Here is an 18,926-nt window from a genome sequence, read left to right as displayed (position 1 = left end):
GAGGGAAAGGTTTTTACTAAAGATGAGTAGATATGTAGCATTTTAATAGTTTCTCGTGATGCATTATGTGAGAACTTGAAATGAACCTTTACGTTCCTTGTAGCACTCACTCCTAGATCTAAAGGTCATGTTTCTAGAAGGATGGTTGGGTTCTCCAGACTCCAAGGACAATGTGTGTAATTCAACCCACTATTATAATCAGGTATTAAGCAAGGGATTGGGGGCAGGAGATAAGAAAAAAATACCAAAAACATGTTTGTAATTCTTTAACTGTATGTATGAAGCAAAAACCCTTAAGCCAATACTACCGTTAAACACACAAGACCAGAAGTCACGTCAAACTTAATTAGCAGCAAAGCTTCAAGTCCCAGCTGTATTTTCCCACTTTACAGTACAGATTTCGTTACAAGGAGCTTATTCTAAAGACCTGATGAGCGGCCTGGGTGGTGGAGCGCAGCATGCTCTGATGGCCTGCTGCCAGTCACTGTGTTAGCTGCTGCTCTATCTCTGCACAGGGCTACTGTGGCCCAACACACCATGCTGTCAAGTAAGCCAGCTACAGTCGGAAAGGCACAAAGCTGGGGGTTAGTGGTCATTTTGTTCTTATTACTTATTTGTAGAAGAATCCATTTGCTTTGGGGCCCTCCTTCAGTTATCTCCATGAAACTGAATTTCCATTGGAAGAAAGCTCATCTTTTGTTTCATAAGCTTCAGTCGCCTTGAAAGACATATAAATGAACATTTGGGGCTAACTTTTAATTACTGGAATTGTGAATGGCATAATTGCAACTTACCACTGAAAACTCACTTAGCATAATATTTATCATCATATTTTCTTTAAAATCTATCTTATAGCATTTCATTCCTATGTATGGCTTAGCAATTCATAAAACTAAAGAGCATACTGAGAGTAAACACCAGTTCATTTATGTCATTACATATTCTGGAATATAAGAACAATATTAAAAATGTCAATTCCTTCTACACTGATATAAGATTTTACATAAAGTTTTGCTTTTTCTTTTTGAAAAAATTTCATTGTTTAAACTCCACACACGCAAACACCTAATGGGAAATGTGGCTGTGTCCATTCTGTCAGCCTGAACAAAGTGTCTCATGGAGCTAAACACTAAAATAATTTAAATAAAAGGCAAGCGCTCATATGTATACAAAATCACCCTAAAAATATTTACATGGTAAAGGAATAATGGAGAATCACAAAACTGGCGATTGCTACAGGTGTGATGATCCTCTCCAGACTTTGTAAGGAATCATAGAAGATTTTAAAGTTAAAGGAATTGCAGAAGCATACTAAAATATTTAGTTTTCAGTTCTTACTATTGAAATGAGCCAGCAGATCATTAACAGTCCAAGATTTCAGGAATCAACTACTCAGCTTAGTCTTTAATCAAGTCTTCTTCAGCTTCATGGCGACATGAAATTTACAGAAAAGACAGTACACAGAAAGGCGCAGGCGGGACCCAGGCTATCCCCCCTTGTAGAGACTGGTGAGCCGCTCCAGCTCCTTGCAGCTGTCCATGCTCAGGGCATCCGCCTTCCTCCGCAGCCGCTCATCACGATATACTTTGGCTGCATACTGCATATCTGTTTCTGTATGTCAAATGGTTGCTAGTTAATAATTATTTATATCACCTTAGTCACTTAAATTTAAATAGCACTTTAGAGAGGTTCATATATATGTATATATGCATACACACACACACACACACACACACACACACACACATATATATATATATATATATATATATATATATATACACATACATATATATTTCTCTTAACTGAATTTGAAAAAAGAAAGAAAGGAAGAATCAAGTTACTATTCCTACAAAATAACTCACTTGGACTTTTTCTTTTATTTAAAATAATTTTTCTTTGGACAAGGTCTCTACATAGTCCTGGCTGTCCTGGTCACTATGTAGACCAGGCTAGCATTGGACTCAGAGATCCTCCTGCCTCTGCCTCTGAGTGTTAGGACTACACCACATTCATTGGGCTTTCTCTTTATATAACTTTACTTTGACCTTAGCACACAGAATCAACATCAAAAGGAAATAAGGCTAGAGCCCTGCCACCCCTCTCAGAGCCCTACCCCTACCCCCTGCGGCTTAAGGGACTGCTCTCCAATACCCTCTGGGGCTTTTCTAAGCTATCATCCGAGAGTCATGGCTGCCAGTGGCTGTGTTTGTTGTGGTTTTGTGATAATTGCAACAGTTAAGAACACAAATTAAAACACTTTCCTCCCCCCTCTCTCCCTCCACCTTCTTCTTCTTCTTGAGAATGGACTTGATTAACTAATCCAAGCTGGCCTCACACTTGTGGTTCTTCTGCATCAGCGCCTCAAGTGCCGGGATTGTGTGTGCTTTCACACAAGGCAAAAGTTTGGAATATATGTGAACCCCATACACAAAAGTGTAAATGCCTCGACATGCACGACTTGAATAAGTACGCATAATTCTGCCTGCTAGAACTAGATGACAAGATTGTACGTATGACATGCTCGGTCACAGGAAAATCACACCAACTGACCTAGAAGCCCGCGCTTCCCAGATAGCTTTCTGGTGCCGAAAGGAGCTATTCAGGCTGACAGAGAATTACTATAAACAGCCTAATTCAGCTGTGGATGCTGGGAACCAGCCTACTAATCTTTTAGATAGTATGTGCCCATCATAAAAGAAATACTATAGTTGTTACGGGGGTAAATAACTGTGTTCTGATCAGAGTTGAGGTCCACTGGGCAGGAAAGAATCCGCATCCGGCACTGTAGACCTGGACAGAAGCCTGTGGTTCAAAGGCCACAGGCCTGACTGGAGAGACTACTCTGCTGTTTTGCTAAATGGACACAATGAACTTGCCTTTAAATACTTGTTTGCAACCCATGATTAACATGCTGTCATCTTTGAAGAGAGAGCTTCTCTTTGCAATGGGCGATGGTGACTGCAGACTTACAGACTGTCAAAGTAGCGGGCACAGCTGACTGCAGAAGGTGCAGCCCTACACGGGATATCACTATCATCCCTCCGAAGCTCAGGAAGCACGGGCAAAGGAAGAGTTGGACAGGCCGGAGGGCTGCGGGGTGAGAGCCACCAGCATGGCGTCATTGCTGCTCTCAGGAGCCCAGCGGGCTGCAAGATCTGCACAGCGCGGGGTCCATCAACACCCTCGCATGCTCTCAGGAGCCCAGTGGGCTGCAAGATCTGCACAGCCAGGGTCCATCAACACCCTCGCATGTGACTGGCCAAGCCACGATGTCAAATCCTTACTGAGCCTTATGCTCTCTAGTTTAGAGAGAGGTGACTTGGACTTCTGGGTAATGTGAGACTGGAGGAAGCGTCATGTAAGGCAGACTACTCAACAAAATGTTTATTAAACACCGTAAGACAAGGACCACTTAGTAAGTTCTTACACTACGCAAATGACTCTATTTTGCCACATGTGTAAAAATCACTACACTTAGTCCTCAACAGAGGATTAATGTTAGATTGCTCCCCGGATCTCCAGACACTAAGATAGAAGGATGTTTAAGTCTCTTATCCAGACATCTGTGCTTGCATAAAACCTATACCTGTGCACATTACCTCCAGCTTACAATGTTGCCTGACATGGTGTCTTGCAGCTCGTTGTCATAGTGGAAGGACCAGAAAGCAGTGACAACAAAAGCATCAGCACACAGTCAGGACAGACGCACAGTCTTTTTCTGCATGGTTTTGATTAACAGCTGATTGAAAATATGGATGAGAGCAGCCTCCGACATGGGGGTGGGAGACTGCACTCATTCAGGTCCTGAATCCCAGTTATAAACTAAGTCATTTCGGAGCACTCCTTACGTAAGGAAATCCACAATAATAATTCCAAAGACTCTAAAGATTTTCTAAGATAGTAAAAGCATACGATGGACTTACTCTGTTGTCTTTCTTTCCAGCAGTTATTTCGAATATTAGTCACATAATCCTCTTCCACGCTCTTTTCTACCTTTTGTAATAGTGTTCCTTTATATTCGCTTTTAAAGTCCTTACTGACGTAGTAAACAACACCCAAGTTTTCTGTCTGCATTTTAATAGTTTGTCCTGATCCACTGCAAAAGAGATGGATGATTATTCTTTTAAATATGACTATATCCTACTGCACACATCAAGGAGCAAGAATAAAAGTAATTTAAAGTTAACAACAGTATTAGTTAATATCAGTATTAGTTACTCAGTATTAGTATCAGTATTAGTATTAGTATTTGGTTTCTCAGAAACCAAACTTTTTACAGAGCACAGATTTTTTTTTTTTTTTTAGTTAAGCTCCCTTTATCTCCTGTTCGCTTAAATTGTTTCCCACTTAATGACACTTGTATAAGACCAATTGTTTTTCCTCTTCCTTCTGGTCTTCCATGTCAGTGTATTAACTACGACATTAAATTCTAATTCAAACATGGCACTTCTGTCCTTACCCACAATGGGACACCACCAAGAATGATGGAAATGTATCACTTATATTAACTATTTTAAATTAGAGATTTTCCTGGAAAAGAGTAGACACTTAAAAGCATTGAAGAATACTTCAAGGGAAAAAAAAAAAAGAAATCAGTAAAAATGAAACTGTAAAATTTCCCTTCGCTACTTACGATCTGGGGTATAAGGAATACGGAGGATTGGAGACCATCAGCTGGCTTAACAAGGACACTAGGATGAGCACAATGATGGGCATGAGCTGAATGAACACAGAAAAGCCTCCCTGCAAAGAGACCAGACAGCAGCAGGCTGTGTCAGACTGTCACAGTCTAGCAGTCACCACACACCCTGATAGGTACCAAGGATACCCGTGGCCATCGAGGGCAGAGCTTCCAAACCTGCTCGATAAACCCAGCCTCCTGCTATGATCCCTAAAGTACAAACTCCTCAGAGCTTGAAAAAGATGATACCATCTGACCCAGTTTTAGAGATAGGGAAGCCCCCCTCCTGTCATACACAGAGAGACGACTGGGTGTGTGACGGGACTGGACACATGGTGGAGCCGGCTTCAGTTCCCCCATGTCTAGTCTAGTGTCCTTTCCATTCAACTTTCTACACAAGGAGCTTAATCAACACAAGCAATCTAAGGCACAAATACCCGCCTTAGAATTAAGCAAAGGCAAACAGACTTCTAACTGAAGTTTTTCAGCATCGTTTCTAAATCTTTTAGGATCAATAAAAAGAAGCCACCATCAGAACATGCAAAATACAGATCTACCTTTGTCAGAATTATGCAATAGCAAACTGGAAGGGCGGCTATGCTGCCGTCACCCCACCTTGACCTCCACTCCTGCGCCTACGTTATTCTCACAGGATTTCTGAGTCTCTTTTGAATACTTGCTATGAGAAAAAGTCATTTTTTTCCTAAAAGAACTTGCCCTATTTTTAGTCAATTGTAATTGCTTCCCTGCACTGGAGTTTGTCATTTTGAGATCTGTGATCACATTGCAAACGTACATCTGCTCTCTCTTCTCCTCTCTCGTGCCCACTGTGTTGGTGCTCACGGTGATGGCTGTACGTAGCCCGGCCATCTGAAAATGAATGCACACTGCCTGGGGAATTAAACACAAGGTGAAGTTAGGAAGCAACTGTGAACAAAAAAAAGGGCTTTCATTGTTTATCTGCTTTCCTTGTGATTCAAAGCACACGCCACCATGCCTACCCTTCTTGGAAGTTACTAAAATAACGGATGTTTGTTTTGAACAATGAATGTGTACTGTGTGATCTTCTTGCCTCCACCTTTCAAAATAGTCATGGGCTACCAGACCCAAGTTTCTAAATTCCTTTGTGAAAATTCAGGAAAGAGTTCTTCAACAATGCTATACACTCGAAGGACCATCATTGCAGGTGATTGTTTCTACAAACCTTTGGTCTTTATTCTGAAAATTCTAATTACTGTATCAAACCCATCTAGAAATCCAAAGACAACATTATAATTAATGTTTTAAAAGTGCTAATGTATCAAAATGGATCACAGATGGACATTTAAGCTCTTTTTAAATGGGGTGAAGAATCAGAAATGTCGATTATTGACAAAATACACCACATTGTAACTAACTGAGAACTAATCATTAACTATTAAAAAAAAGTATTGCTTCAAAGATTTCTGACAGTTTCTAACATAGTTTCAGTCAAAATTGCTAGTTTAGTAACTTTTCTTAGAGGTAATATGTCTCAATTTGTTAAAACACAGGTTACAGTTTTGATCATTCTTTTGTATTTTTACAACTCAAGGATGCTTTGCAAAATATCCTATCAATGACAACTCTTTCCCAATGATGTTAAAAGAGCCATCAGGTCAAATTCTCATTTTGAATGAGCACCTTAAGTCAATGCCAAGAACAAGTTAGAGCTCAAAGAAGCCATTCTTAAATTCATTTCCACATAAACAATGCACAGTAAGTAAAAATAAGAGTTTATGTTATTTATGCTAAAGCTGTAAAGTCTACTTATTTAGTAGAAAACTACTCTCTCTGACAGCCTTGCTCAAGTGGTTATTCCTACTATGACACAATAAAAAGATACCCGAAAGGTTTATGTGTCAGTCGGACTGTCTACTATTCCAATGGAGATACGGATGAAGACATGGACCTACGTTGGCATTAATAGGCTATAATGTCATTTGAGGCTCCTGGGAACTAATATAAATCACTCTACCAGGTGCCAGATTCTTCCTCTAATTGTAACAATTATGATACACGGCTTTAGGATTTCCTGTCTATTCCCTTTCTTCAGTTTTTAATAAAACAAGGTATGTGTACTCATTAACTCCTTTTTAATTAAAGTACTATCTAGGAAAGTGGCAGGCTTAGTAACACTGATAGCCCCTAACATTTTCCCTCCTTTGATAGAAAGCCAGGGAGATCCTTCATGCTCAAGCCTGTTACCATATCACTTGCGAGACTGAGGCAGGAGAGTTGAGGTAAGTTAGAGATTAGCCTCGGTTACACATGAGTTCCATGCTCGAGTGAAAACTCTGTCTCAAAACAAAACAGCCCAAATGAGAATGTTGGAGATCTTTATGAAGTCTAGCTGAGAAAATAAAGCTAATGAGTACCTGAAGGAAATCCACCACCAAAGAAGATATTGAACAGGTCTTCCGGAGTTATGTCGGCTTCACAGCCGCGATGGAAATTGAACCTGCCGTTGTTCTGCGCGTTACAGGCTTGCTCTTCACTGCCGGTGAGGTCATACTGTTTTCGTTTCTCTGGATTGCTTAAGACCGCATAAGCATTTCCAATCTCTAAAGAAACGACAAGTGACAACATCCGGAAAGAAAGCCTTTAGTCTGTAGAAAACTGCCCACATGCAGCAGCATCAATTTAAATATTGTTTGAAGCCAATTGAAAAAAAATCACAAATCAGTAAAAACCAGTAATGATTTCTTCTAAATATCATATGTACATTTGCAGCATCACATATTATCTCTCAACATAGCTTTCTGTACTAGTCAGCCAACTCTTCCCACTGCCTGGAAACAGAGGCACGTCTGTCCATCCTACTGCAATATTGCATCGTAACCTCTAGATTCCTACTTCCCCACTCTGAGTTCCAAATCAGCAGTTCATCAAGACTGTTCAACTACACACCATGAATGAGGGTCACATATCCATAACCCCAGCACTTGGGAAACTGAGGCAGGAGGATGAAAAGTTCAAGGCCTGCAAGGCTGCCTGCCCTGAATATGAGTCCCACCCTAAATCTAGGATGACCGCATTGAAAGAGCCTTTATTACATCTCTGACAACCCTTTTGCTACTTGGGGATACACAGGTCCCAGGATTAGTACATGAGATCTTCTTTTGAAGGCCCTCTATTCAGCTTGTTGTCTTCTGCCGTTCTAAGAAGACACAAGGCCTCTGCTATGCTGTTTGGCCATTTGCAGCCTACTGATGGCTTCTGGGGTTGGGCTAACCACTACAGCTCCAGAAGGATTGTGGGTGCAGTAGTCCCTGTCATGGCGGTCCAGTTCCTGATGGAAGCAGCCACAGAATAAGGAAGCCTCCAAGGGGATATGTGGCATAATTACTACGGACCTCCAAAGTGGGCCAGTGCCCAGGAACAACAGAGAAAGCCGGGCGTGGTGGCACACACCAGCAATTCCAGCACTCAGAGAAGGAGGTAGGAATGAGCCTGGGTCCCATTGTGAGTTCCAGGACAGCCTGCTGAACCACAGGAAGAGACCCTGCCTTTAAAAAAAAAAATTCAAGGCCACCCTTACAAACTGTTCAGAATAACCACAGCTGTCTCCACCACGTACTGAGAACTTACTATATCTGTACTTCACTTACACCTTGGACTTCCCAGTAAGGATCCCATGACCCACTTGCTAAGTAAGTTGTTTGAGGCCAAATCCTGAGCATAGTATGGATAGACACCTACTCCAAGACATCTCCACTAAATCTCCCTTTCTTTTGGCACAGCACTACCCATTTCACTTCTCAACAACCTATTTTCCTTAAGGCAGAACCCCCCAGGTGAGAGTAGGGACCGTCCATGACCACACTGTAGCCCTCAAGGGTCCAGCATCACGGCTTATGTGTTGTTGCTGTTATGTTTTATTTTTGTACTGGGGTCTCAGTACATAGCCCAGGCTACCCTTGAACTTTTAGCTCATTATGCGCATGTGCACCATCAGGAATGATTACAGCTCCTTGTTATCTAGAGGATTAAATACACACTTTATTTTGGTGTTCAAAACATTACAAAGCACATTTCTATCTCACTGTCATTTATTGTACATAAAAGACCTTTCAATTCATTTTTCTTTAAATATTTTACTTTGTGCTAATTATAGATTCATGCACATTTTAAAATATAAATATCCTCTATACTTTTTATCTAACTTCCCCTAGTAATAGTATCTTATCCATTATAGCAAAAAATCATAAATGGAGCCCTAACATTGACAGTCAACAGAGTACAGAACATTCTATAGCCTCCTTCTAGTACTCCTATTCTTTACTTTGTGTGTGCATGATATGTGTTGTGGGCACACAGGCCATGGCTACCAACCTGCTCAACTTGGTTCTTTCTTACCACTTTTCTGTGGGTTCTGGGAGTGAACTCGGGTTGCTGGGTTTGCATGGCAAGCACCTTTATACTAACTGAATCATCTCACTGGCCCTAAGGGGTCGTCTTTTACAACCACACTCAACCCCTGCCCTATCATACCTCTCCTCGGTCCCTGGCAACTACTGAGCTACTGGCCACTTCTCAAATGTTACCATGTCTAGGATACTGAAAGCCCCGAGTGGGGAAGGTGCATGCCTAATCTTAGCACACAAGAAGCTGAGGCAGGACCCTGAGTTCAAAGTCAGCCTGGCTGGCGAACACCTTTAATCCTAGCACTTGGGAGGCAGGGTAGGCAGATTTCTGAGTCCGAGGCCAGCCTGGTCTACAGAGTGAGTTCCAGGACATCCAAAACCAAAACCAAACAAAAAAAACCCACATTGAGATTCTGTTGCACAAAAATAAAAATAACAAAACAATATTGTATAAGTAGCACAATATAAAAATAGAATTATTTCATATACGAGAAACTCCTTGGAACTGGCTGTTTTCCAGACTGGCCTGACTGGCTACCTGTCAGAAGTGTGCTCATTCTGATTACTACATAGTATTCCACACACGGATACAGCACTGTTGTTTAACTGCTCATCCTCTGAATGACAGCTGGGCTCTCTCTAGTTTGGGGCTATCACAATAAAGCTCCATACCTTTCCCACAGGTTCGGGTATAAATGCAAATGTTCATTCCTCTGGGGCAGGAGCCAGGAGCGCATTGCTCAATTGTATCGCAGCTCACAAGTAGTGTTTTGATCAATGTCCAAAACTGTTCTGCAAAATGATTCTCATTCTACTTCTCCTCAACAACACATGAATAATCCATTTTCTGCACCCATTGCTACTTGAACTGGAGCCATTGCTACTTCCTGTTAACCACTGATAGGTGCAGAGCACACTGATCTCTGCATTTCTCTACTGGCTAATGATGTTGAAATCCTTTCAAGGACTTCTTTGTCACGTGTAATCATCTTCTGTCAAATGTCATTTATTTGTGTGTGTTTGGTGTTGTGTAGCACACATGTGCATGTTCATGTATGGATGTATGTGTGTGGGGGGGTGCATGATGCTGTGTTTGTATGTGTGTGAAGGCCAGAGGATAACCCTAGCATTGTATCTTGTAACCGATGGAATTTCATTTCTAGAGTTTCTGCAGATCCATTGGGATGTCTGTTTGTTTGTCTTAACAGACAGCCACGTCTGTTGCAAACCTGGCAGTCACTGACCGTCCCTCTCTGCTCTAACACCTCCTCACCTTAACAGTGACTGGACCACAGAGCACTAAGTTGAGCATGAGGTGATGGGTTTGAGTCGCGGCGGGACGCGTCTGCAGACACCAGGCTTAGATAGTTCCACGTGTAAGAGGTTTAATTGAGAGGGGGTGGAGGATAGTGGCGCAGAAAGAGAGAGGGGAGAGAGAGGAAAGAGAGCAAGATGGAGGAAAGTACCCATATATATATATATATATATATATATATATATATGTCGTGACGTAGCAGTCCAGGCAAAGGTGGGAGCTGAACCCAATGGATTCTGGGAATATGGTGGCCGTTGCCCTGGCAACAGGTCTGTGGACCTGCCCATATATCTGCCGCAGGTTCTAGATGCTAACATGAGGACCTCCATCTGCTTTCTCACCTTATGATTTTACTTTTGTATGTTATTAATTACTGCATGTGTCTTTAATTTCTAGAAGGTTGACCGAGATGTCTCAGATGTCTTATAGATTTTTTTTTTTTTTTGGTTAACTGCTGGGGGCTCATCCAATTTCTCACATCTAAAAGCTTGTTTGCCTATTTATTTATTTATCAAGTTTGAGAAGTCTCCCAAGCTTTAATTATTCTAGAGACTTCCAGATGTCTTCCTTCCCGCTCTCCGAGCGCAGCTGAGGATCGGATCTTCTGTGACAGCTTCATGCTCTGCGAGGGCTGCTGCTTCTCCTCTGTGTGCCACTCTTACTTGTTTGAATGGGATGCACGGTTTCTAGTTCATCAGGTCCTGGTTCAGTCTGCCCTCTCTTCCATTCATACACTAGTGGGTATTTCAGATCTTTACTTTTGATAATTAATTTCTACTCTGTATTTTACACCTTTGTTCAGACTCTGTACTTTGGTGACCTTATTTGCTTTTGGCACACATGTGTTTGTTCTTTAGGACATGTTTATCACAGATATAGTAACCTCTTTGCTACTCAACTCTGGCTCTTCTGTGTCTTCCCCATGTGGGTGTCTAGCAGACTGAGGTTTAGAATTCCGCGTGGGGTCCTGGTCCTTGGAATGATAAGAGCCTTTCTATTGCGATTTGGTTATTTTGTCTGCTGTGAGGCTCTGCATCTTAGAGGCGCTGCTTTAGCATCCTTCTCTGCTACCACTCCCATGTAGTAGGGGAGACACGGGCTCACCACTTCCCTGTGTTCCTTCCCCCTAAGACTCTGACACTGCCTAGTGAGGTGGGAGTAGGGAGCTCCCTACCAATGCTGGGAAGAGATGGGGCTCTCCAGACTCACCTTAGGCTAGGAGAAGGGATGCCTCATTGCTGCAGTCTAGGTGGGTTTGTGACACTAGGAGGCTATAGCCTTGTTACTTTGGGATGGTGGTAAAGTGCTAAGGTCCCTTTGCCACCTCCTATTGCCTTGGGCTGCTAAGTCTAAACTGCCAAGGCAAGTGGTAAAGCCCCGGCAAGCATCTTTGATGGGTTTCCACAATCCCCTGAGCGCTCTGACTGACTACGTGATTATCTCTGACAGAGTTGCGTGAAGACATTATTGGTAGGTGCTAAAAGGTAGGAGGTGAGGTCTGAGCAGAGGTAGTAGGCCGTATGAGCCATGTCCTCGGCGCTGTATCTCTCTCCTGTGCTTTCTCTCTACCAGCCTTGCCATGGATGCCCATTCCCTTCGGGACAGACTGACACTTATATTTCCTGAACCATACACCAAAATAAACCTTGCCTCCCCGTAAGTTATGTGTGCCAAGTATTGGTCAAGCGGGAGTGAAGGTAACTAACATGCCTGGGGGAGAGAACGGCTGCTTACTCCAGGCCAAGCACAACTCCTGATCCTCCTGCCTCTGTCACCCAGGTGCTGACATTACAGGTGTGTCCCACCAGCTGTGATCACAAGAATGTAAACAAAAATTAAACAGAAAAGAAAAAGGAAAAGCCACAGGCATGAAAAACTACAAAATACTTGGCAGATATTAGGCTTCAGATGTTTTGGGTGAAGCATGTCTCCCTTTTTTATGAGCTACAAATTCTTTGAGGAAGAGGGGATCTCAAATCCCCTCACTTCGATAAGAAAAAGCCCAAAGGCAGAAGTGACGTCTTTGTTCTGAGAGACATGCCCTTGGGTCTACACTGCTAAACTACGAACCTAGCCCAAGCCTTGGCACGTGATCCACAATATTTCTGAAACACAAGGTACCCAGTAACCGCTGCTAGGGTGTCCGCGTGTATGCTGACAATGGAACAGTGTACTGAAAGACTCTCTCACTTGCTGCTGTCTTTGAAGATAATATGTCCTAGTTTGGTGGCTTGCTTTTGTTTTGTTTTTTGCTTGTTTGATGATGATGGTGGATAATGAACTTTGTGAATGAGAGGCAAGAAGCACTGAGCTACACCCAACACCAAGTTAATGGTGTTTATGTCAGAGAGAAGAGAGATTCCATGTCACCAGAATGATGTGTAAAACACGTTTAGGTATGCTGTAAAAAATCATTCTGCATAATAAATATTTCTTTGCTTTGGGAAACTTAACAAGTTTCATGGGATAGACAAACCTGCCAGGTTCGGTTTACTTGTTTCCTTATAAAAGCACAAACATAGCATTTAACTTAATCTGTCCTTAATCTAATTATGGTTAGTTCTCTATTCTCGAAGAAAATAAAACAGAATAGAAAAATAACCTGCAAATGACGTCCACTTTCTATTAAATAATGTTTCCATGTGATCAAACTCTTATCCTATTTTCCACATAAAAGACCCAAGTGGGGGCCAGCAAGATGGCTCAGCAGCTAAAGGCTGCTGCCACATGCTCTCTCACAAGGAGAGAGTCTGCTGTAAACTGTCCTCTGATATCCACAAATGTGTGTATGAACACACTTAAGCATGTGTACAGGTGTGTATGTGCAAAGACACACATATAAATAAATAAATAATTTAAAAAAGAAGAAGAAAATATCAAAACATTGTCTCTGATTAGGGAGAAAGAGCTTGATCCAAGCATAAGACTGTATGAGAAATACATCAAATATTCAGGAGGCACACAAGCAATGAAGCCTGCCTACTGATGTGCCCACGCTGGCCGCAGGACGACTAACTACATTTGCTCACTAAGATGCTCTGGGTCACAGGCTGGGGTTTCCGCCCAGTTTCTAGTGGGTGAAAACTGGCTCCTGAACCAACTCCCAATTCTGATCTCCTTTGGGACTAATTAAATTGGCATTCTGACTTATAGATAAGCATCTTGCATACTGACTGTGTGAGCCTCTCCCCTAGAGAGTTCATCTCCCAGTATGCCGATCAGTAAGCAGTAACTTCTCCCTTAACGAGGACACTAAACCACAGTTATGACACCCAGCCTTCACAACCATCATTGTGAGACCCCACTGAATGTCTGACTGCCTTAGTATGAGGCATCTGTGCAGTTCACTGCTTCAAAGGAGCAATAGCTATGCCGTGGTACACACCTATATTCTTAGTGTTTTTAAAAGAGCAACACTGCTCACATGACCTTAATGCACAATGGGAGAAACTAACTTAGCATTCTTTGAGATTTGGGGATTTTTGGTTTTGTGGTGCTGGAGACCAAAGCCTAGACGTTGTACACACTAGGCCGACATCCTACCACCCGGCCACAGCACCACAGGCACAGCCAGCCCCACATTCTGTTTTGTTTTTGGCTTTTTTTTTTAACTTACTTTTTTTTAAAGATTTATTGATTTATTACATGTAAGTACAGTGTAGCTGTCTTCAGACACTCCAGAAGAGGGCATCAGATCTCACTATGGATGGTTGTGAGCCACCATGTGGTTGCTGGGATTTGAACTCAGGACTTTTGGAAGAGCAGTTGGCGCTCTTAACTGCTGAGCCATCTCTCCAGCCCCCTTTAAGTTACTTTTATTTTATGTGTATAAGTATTTTGTCTGCATGTTATCTGTGCACCCTGTACATGGCTGGTGCCCACAGAAGTTAGAAGAGGGCATCATATACTGTAGGACTGACCTTATAGCTGCTTATAAGCCATCATGTGGGTTCTGGGACTTGAACCTGGATCTTATGGAAGAACAGCCAGTGCTCTTAACTGCTAAGTTACTTCTCCAGGCCCTATTAGTTTATTTGAGACAGAGTCTCATATAACTCAGACTAGTCTTAAACTTGCTATGTAGCTAAGGAGATTTAGAACTCATGATTCCCTTCTTCTACCTCCCAAGTGCTGGGATTACAGGTGTGCAGAACCACACCTCCTCATAGCCAAGACTAAAATTCCCTTTTTTTTTTTTTTTGGTTTTTCGAGACAGGATTTCTCTGTGTAGCCCTGGCTGTCCTGGAACTCACTCTGTAGACCAGGCTGGCCTCAACGCAGAAATCTCCTTGCGTCTGCCTCCCAAGTGCTGGAATTAAAGGTGTGCGCCACCACCGCCCAGCTCAAGCCTAACATTCTTAACATTAGGAAAAATTACTACTTTTGTTTTGTTTTGTTTTTTGTTTTTCAAAGGTTTTCCTGTGTAGCTTGGCTGCCCTGGAATTTCTCAGACTCAGAGAGCTAGCTGCCTGCTTTGGCTTCCTGAGTGCTGGGTTGAAAGGTGTATACCACCACAGCCTGGCCTACCACAGTTTACTTTTATGTATATGATGAGTTTGCCTGGATGCTTGCAGCGCACAGGTGCAGTGCCTGCGGAGGCCAGGAGAAGCGTCGTGTCTCCTAGGGCTGGAGTTAAGAAAGTAATCCAACCTGGGTCCTCTGGAAGAGCGCTGTGTGCTCTTACCGTTGTGCCACTCCTCCAGTCCAGGAACAATTACTATTGCCAACGTCATTTGGATCACCCACTGCCAAGATCTGTTGTAATTTTATTAAATCTGTCCTGATCATTTTATGCATACTTGTATAATGCATTCTGCATGCTGACACTCTCCAGCCTTTCTTATGCTCCTCCTGTGGAAATCCTATACTGTGTCTATCTTGTGTGTGACTGACTTGGGTTTAACCAGGGCCACCTATGTGATCATGGGTTTGGGGCCAACCATCAGAGTCTGCAGGCTCATGAGACAATGGGAAAAAGTTTAAATTAAACTCATGCTGACCTGTTAAAATACTGTTTCCCATAATTTCATTTTTTTTACTTTTTATTTCATTTATTTGTGTGTGTGTGTGTGTATGTGTGTGTGTGTGTGTGTGTGTGTAACCTGTAGGAATCAGTTGTCTCCTTCCACCACATGAGTCCCAGACCTCACACACACTCAGGTTGCCAGGCTTGGTGACAAGTATCTTTACTTGCTGAGCCACCCTGCTCACCTCGCCCCAGGTTTCCTAGTCTTTCAATGTGCCACTGTTAACTTATCCTTTTCCATAAGAACAACTTTGGCAGTGCTTTCATTAGAATATATTATTAATTCCCAAATGTATTTTCCTTGGCAACTTCCTTCAACAAATAAAACTGTTCTATAAACAATATCCTCCCTGCCCTCCCTGCCTCTTCCTCTGGCTATGACGGGAAAACAAAAAAAGAATTTTACAGTACATAGCTCTGCTGGCCTGGAACTTGGTATATAGACCAGGCTAGCCTCAAACTTGTGATCCTCCTAGCCCTGCCTCTTGAAAGCTGAGATTATAGGCAAGTTCCTCAATAGCTTAGATTATAAACAATTTTAACAGTGTTTTTATGAAAAACTAATGAGTCTTCTCTTTTGAAACATTTTAACATACTACCTTCTTTGATCTATTCTTAGACCCCTGCATGTTACAGAAAACACCAAACACTGGCTCTATGAATACCAAATTCATAAGAATCAACAATCACGAAGCTACATGTTTCATTATGGATAATACACTGTTACAATGAAACTGTAACAAAACATGAAACTATTGCTATTGTTCTTTTCCTTAGTAATACTCAAGGCACAGAAGGCCTGCTGCCAGCAGCTCTACCTGCCTGGGAGCAGCTGGCGGCCCTGGAAAGGTGAAGTTAAAGGAAGCCTCAGCAAATCGGGGCGGGAAGGGACAGCTCTGTAACTTTCATTACAACACACAAAATAGGAAACTAGCAACTCAGTTCCCTAATTTTTACTCCTATTTGACATAATATTTACTAAATTCACCAAAACATGTCAGCGCTCAGAGGCAGGAGCCCTGTCAAGTTCAGGGCCAGCCTGAGTTGCACAGCAAGACCTGAGCTCAGAAAGCAAGGACTAGAGTCACAGCTTGGTGCCCGAAGCTTGTCTAATGTGTGCATGGCCCTGGGTTTGAGCTCTGGCATCATAAAACCTGATCAGGCGTCATAGAAATATTAATAGCACTACCAACATTCCTAGAATAGCCTGTTTAGGAAATCTCCATTCTAGGCCATTCCAGAAAAAACTCAGCAAAACTGTCACTTTTAGTTGACTTGGGCCATACGTCATATGCTGGAAGGTAATGCAAACCATCAACCTACCTCCTCAAACCAAACTAGAAGGCACACATGGTACCCGAATGCTACTTAGGATTGCGAATACCAGCTTGCAGACTTCTGCAGCCATACTGCACCTGCTCGGCCGGGGAATGGAAGCTAGTCCTAAAGAGTCAAAGGATTTTTAGACCGCTCTTAACGCACACGAAGAAAAGCAGATTTCATATTCTGAAACACTGTAAAGGGCATTGTAAAAAAGACTGTCGTGAAGCTTCCTAAGTTACTTTACTTTTGAACGCATCCGTGGCTCCAGGGGCGTGGTTTTTATCTGGATGAAACTTCAACGCAAGCTTCCTATAAGCTTTTTTCAAATCTTCATCACCAGCGTCTTTTGTAACTCCGAGGACTTCGTAGTAATTTTTACACTTGTTTATGCTGTGAACAAAAATGATAGGGTATAAATTTTAAGCAGGAACATGGCGTCACCCCATTAGACTGGTATAAGGAACATGACGTCACTCTGTTAGAATGGTATACGGAATATATGGTGTGATGCAAGCTGTTGGCTCCATTGTCACTTTGGTAGACAGACCATTCCTCCATCCGTGAGAACGTCCACAGCATAGTGTATCAGAGCCACAGAGAGGGAAACCCATGATGAATACAGATGAAGGTCAGTACACTCACTGCAACTGAGGTGGAAGAAAAGCCTGAAAAGTGTGTCACCACTGAGAAGGAAACACTGTGAGAACTTGTTAGTGCACAGTGCAGATGGAGCTGAGCACGAGAACAGGGCTAGACGCTGCATAGAGGTTGTACAGGGGCTACACAGAGGGCCGCACAGGGGCTTCACAGGGGCTGCACAGGGTGCCGCAAAAGGGCCGCACAGGAGCTGCACAGGGGCTGCACGGGGCTACACAGGGGGGCACACAGGGGCTGCACAGGGGCTACACAGAGGGCTACACAGAGGGCAGCACAGGGGCTACACAGGGGGCCGCACAGGGGCTGCACAGGGGCTAACACAGGGGGCCACAAAAGGGCCACACAGGAGCTGCACAGGGGCTACACAGGGGGGCACACAGGGGCTGCACAGGGGCTACACAGGGGGCCACACAGGGGGCAGCACAGGGGCTACACAGAGGGCTGCACAGGGGCTAACACAGGGGGCCATAAAAGGGCCACACAGGAGCTGCACAGGAGCTGCACAGGGGCTACACAGGGGGGCACACAGGGGGCAGCACAGGGGCTACACAGAGGGCCGCACAGGAGCTGCACAGGGGCTATACAGGGGGGCACACAGGGGCTGCACAGGGGCTACACAGGGGGCCGCAAAAGGGCTGCACAGGGGGCCACACAGGGGCTACTCAGGGGGCAGCACAGGGGCTGTATGTACAGGGGCTACGCAGAGGGCCACACAAGGGCTACACAGGGGGCCACACAGGAGCTGAATAGGCACTGCAGAGAAGCTGTAGTGGCCTAAGGTCTGGAGCCAAAACTAATTCCACACCATTGCTACTGAGAATTTAACCAAGTGATTCCAAAAAGGATAGCAAGTCCTGTGTTAACAAAACATTTGAAAGTAACAATGAGGATTAGAAATTATCTGTTAGGGGGTTGGTGAGATGGCTCAGCAGGTAAGAGTACTGATTGCTCTTCCAAAGGTCCTGAGTTCAAATCCCAGCAACCACAAGGTGGTTCACAGTCACCCATAATGAGATCTGATGCCCTTTTCTGTGGTGTCTGAAGACAGCTACAGTGTACTTATAATAAATAAATAATAAATAAATCTTTTTAAAAAAAGAAACTATCTGTTATATATGATTTCCATCAATCGGTTCCTAGAGGTCGGTTAATACAGTTTGTGTTTGAAAACATTCACGCACTGACTTAAGAGTGTTGAAAACATTTCGGGAATATAGAGAAACACTGAAGGGCTTAGAAAGCAGTGAGGATTCTATGATGATGACCTCCTACAACCAAACAACCTGGCGTCCCAAAAGCTAAGGGGGTAAAGGCTGGAGTGAGCTCAGGGCAGCCGGAACACACAACATGCATGGCTGAGGTTCTGTGCTCATCTGTTGCAGTAGGGAAGGAAAGGGCCCCCTTTTCCTTTGTAACTTTAGTTATGTTCCATATTCTATGACTTGAAAACAGAAGGGTAGGCTAACTAGAAGAGCTGGTCACTAGGAGCAAAACTGGGAAACTATGAGGGAGGAGGGGAAGGGAGGGCAGGGAGGG

At 43.3% G+C, this 18,926-nt stretch overlaps 1 protein-coding gene across 4 annotated transcripts in view; it reads right to left on the bottom strand.

Annotated features, from left to right (window-relative positions):
* Positions 1-350: 350 nt before the first annotated feature.
* Positions 351-18,926, bottom strand: part of Dnajb14 (DnaJ heat shock protein family (Hsp40) member B14) — a 42,303-nt gene continuing 23,727 nt past the window's right edge. For all 4 annotated transcript variants that reach the window (XM_031375628.1, XM_031375631.1, XM_031375630.1 and 1 more), the window contains 6 exons: positions 16,978-17,123; positions 7,081-7,266; positions 5,481-5,575; positions 4,637-4,746; positions 3,927-4,099; positions 351-1,611 (listed from right to left, as the gene is read on the bottom strand). In XM_031375628.1, the coding sequence (XP_031231488.1) occupies positions 1,487-1,611; positions 3,927-4,099; positions 4,637-4,746; positions 5,481-5,575; positions 7,081-7,266; positions 16,978-17,123 (835 nt within the window). In that variant the 3' untranslated portion in view covers positions 351-1,486. The remainder of the gene's footprint in view (positions 1,612-3,926; positions 4,100-4,636; positions 4,747-5,480; positions 5,576-7,080; positions 7,267-16,977; positions 17,124-18,926) is intronic.

Source organism: Mastomys coucha, unplaced genomic scaffold (assembly GCF_008632895.1).
Source record: "Mastomys coucha isolate ucsf_1 unplaced genomic scaffold, UCSF_Mcou_1 pScaffold16, whole genome shotgun sequence".
Classification (NCBI taxonomy): Eukaryota; Metazoa; Chordata; class Mammalia; order Rodentia; family Muridae; genus Mastomys; species Mastomys coucha.
The sequence above is the reverse complement of the archived record's forward strand: the minus strand, read 5'-3'. Positions and strand labels throughout refer to the sequence as shown.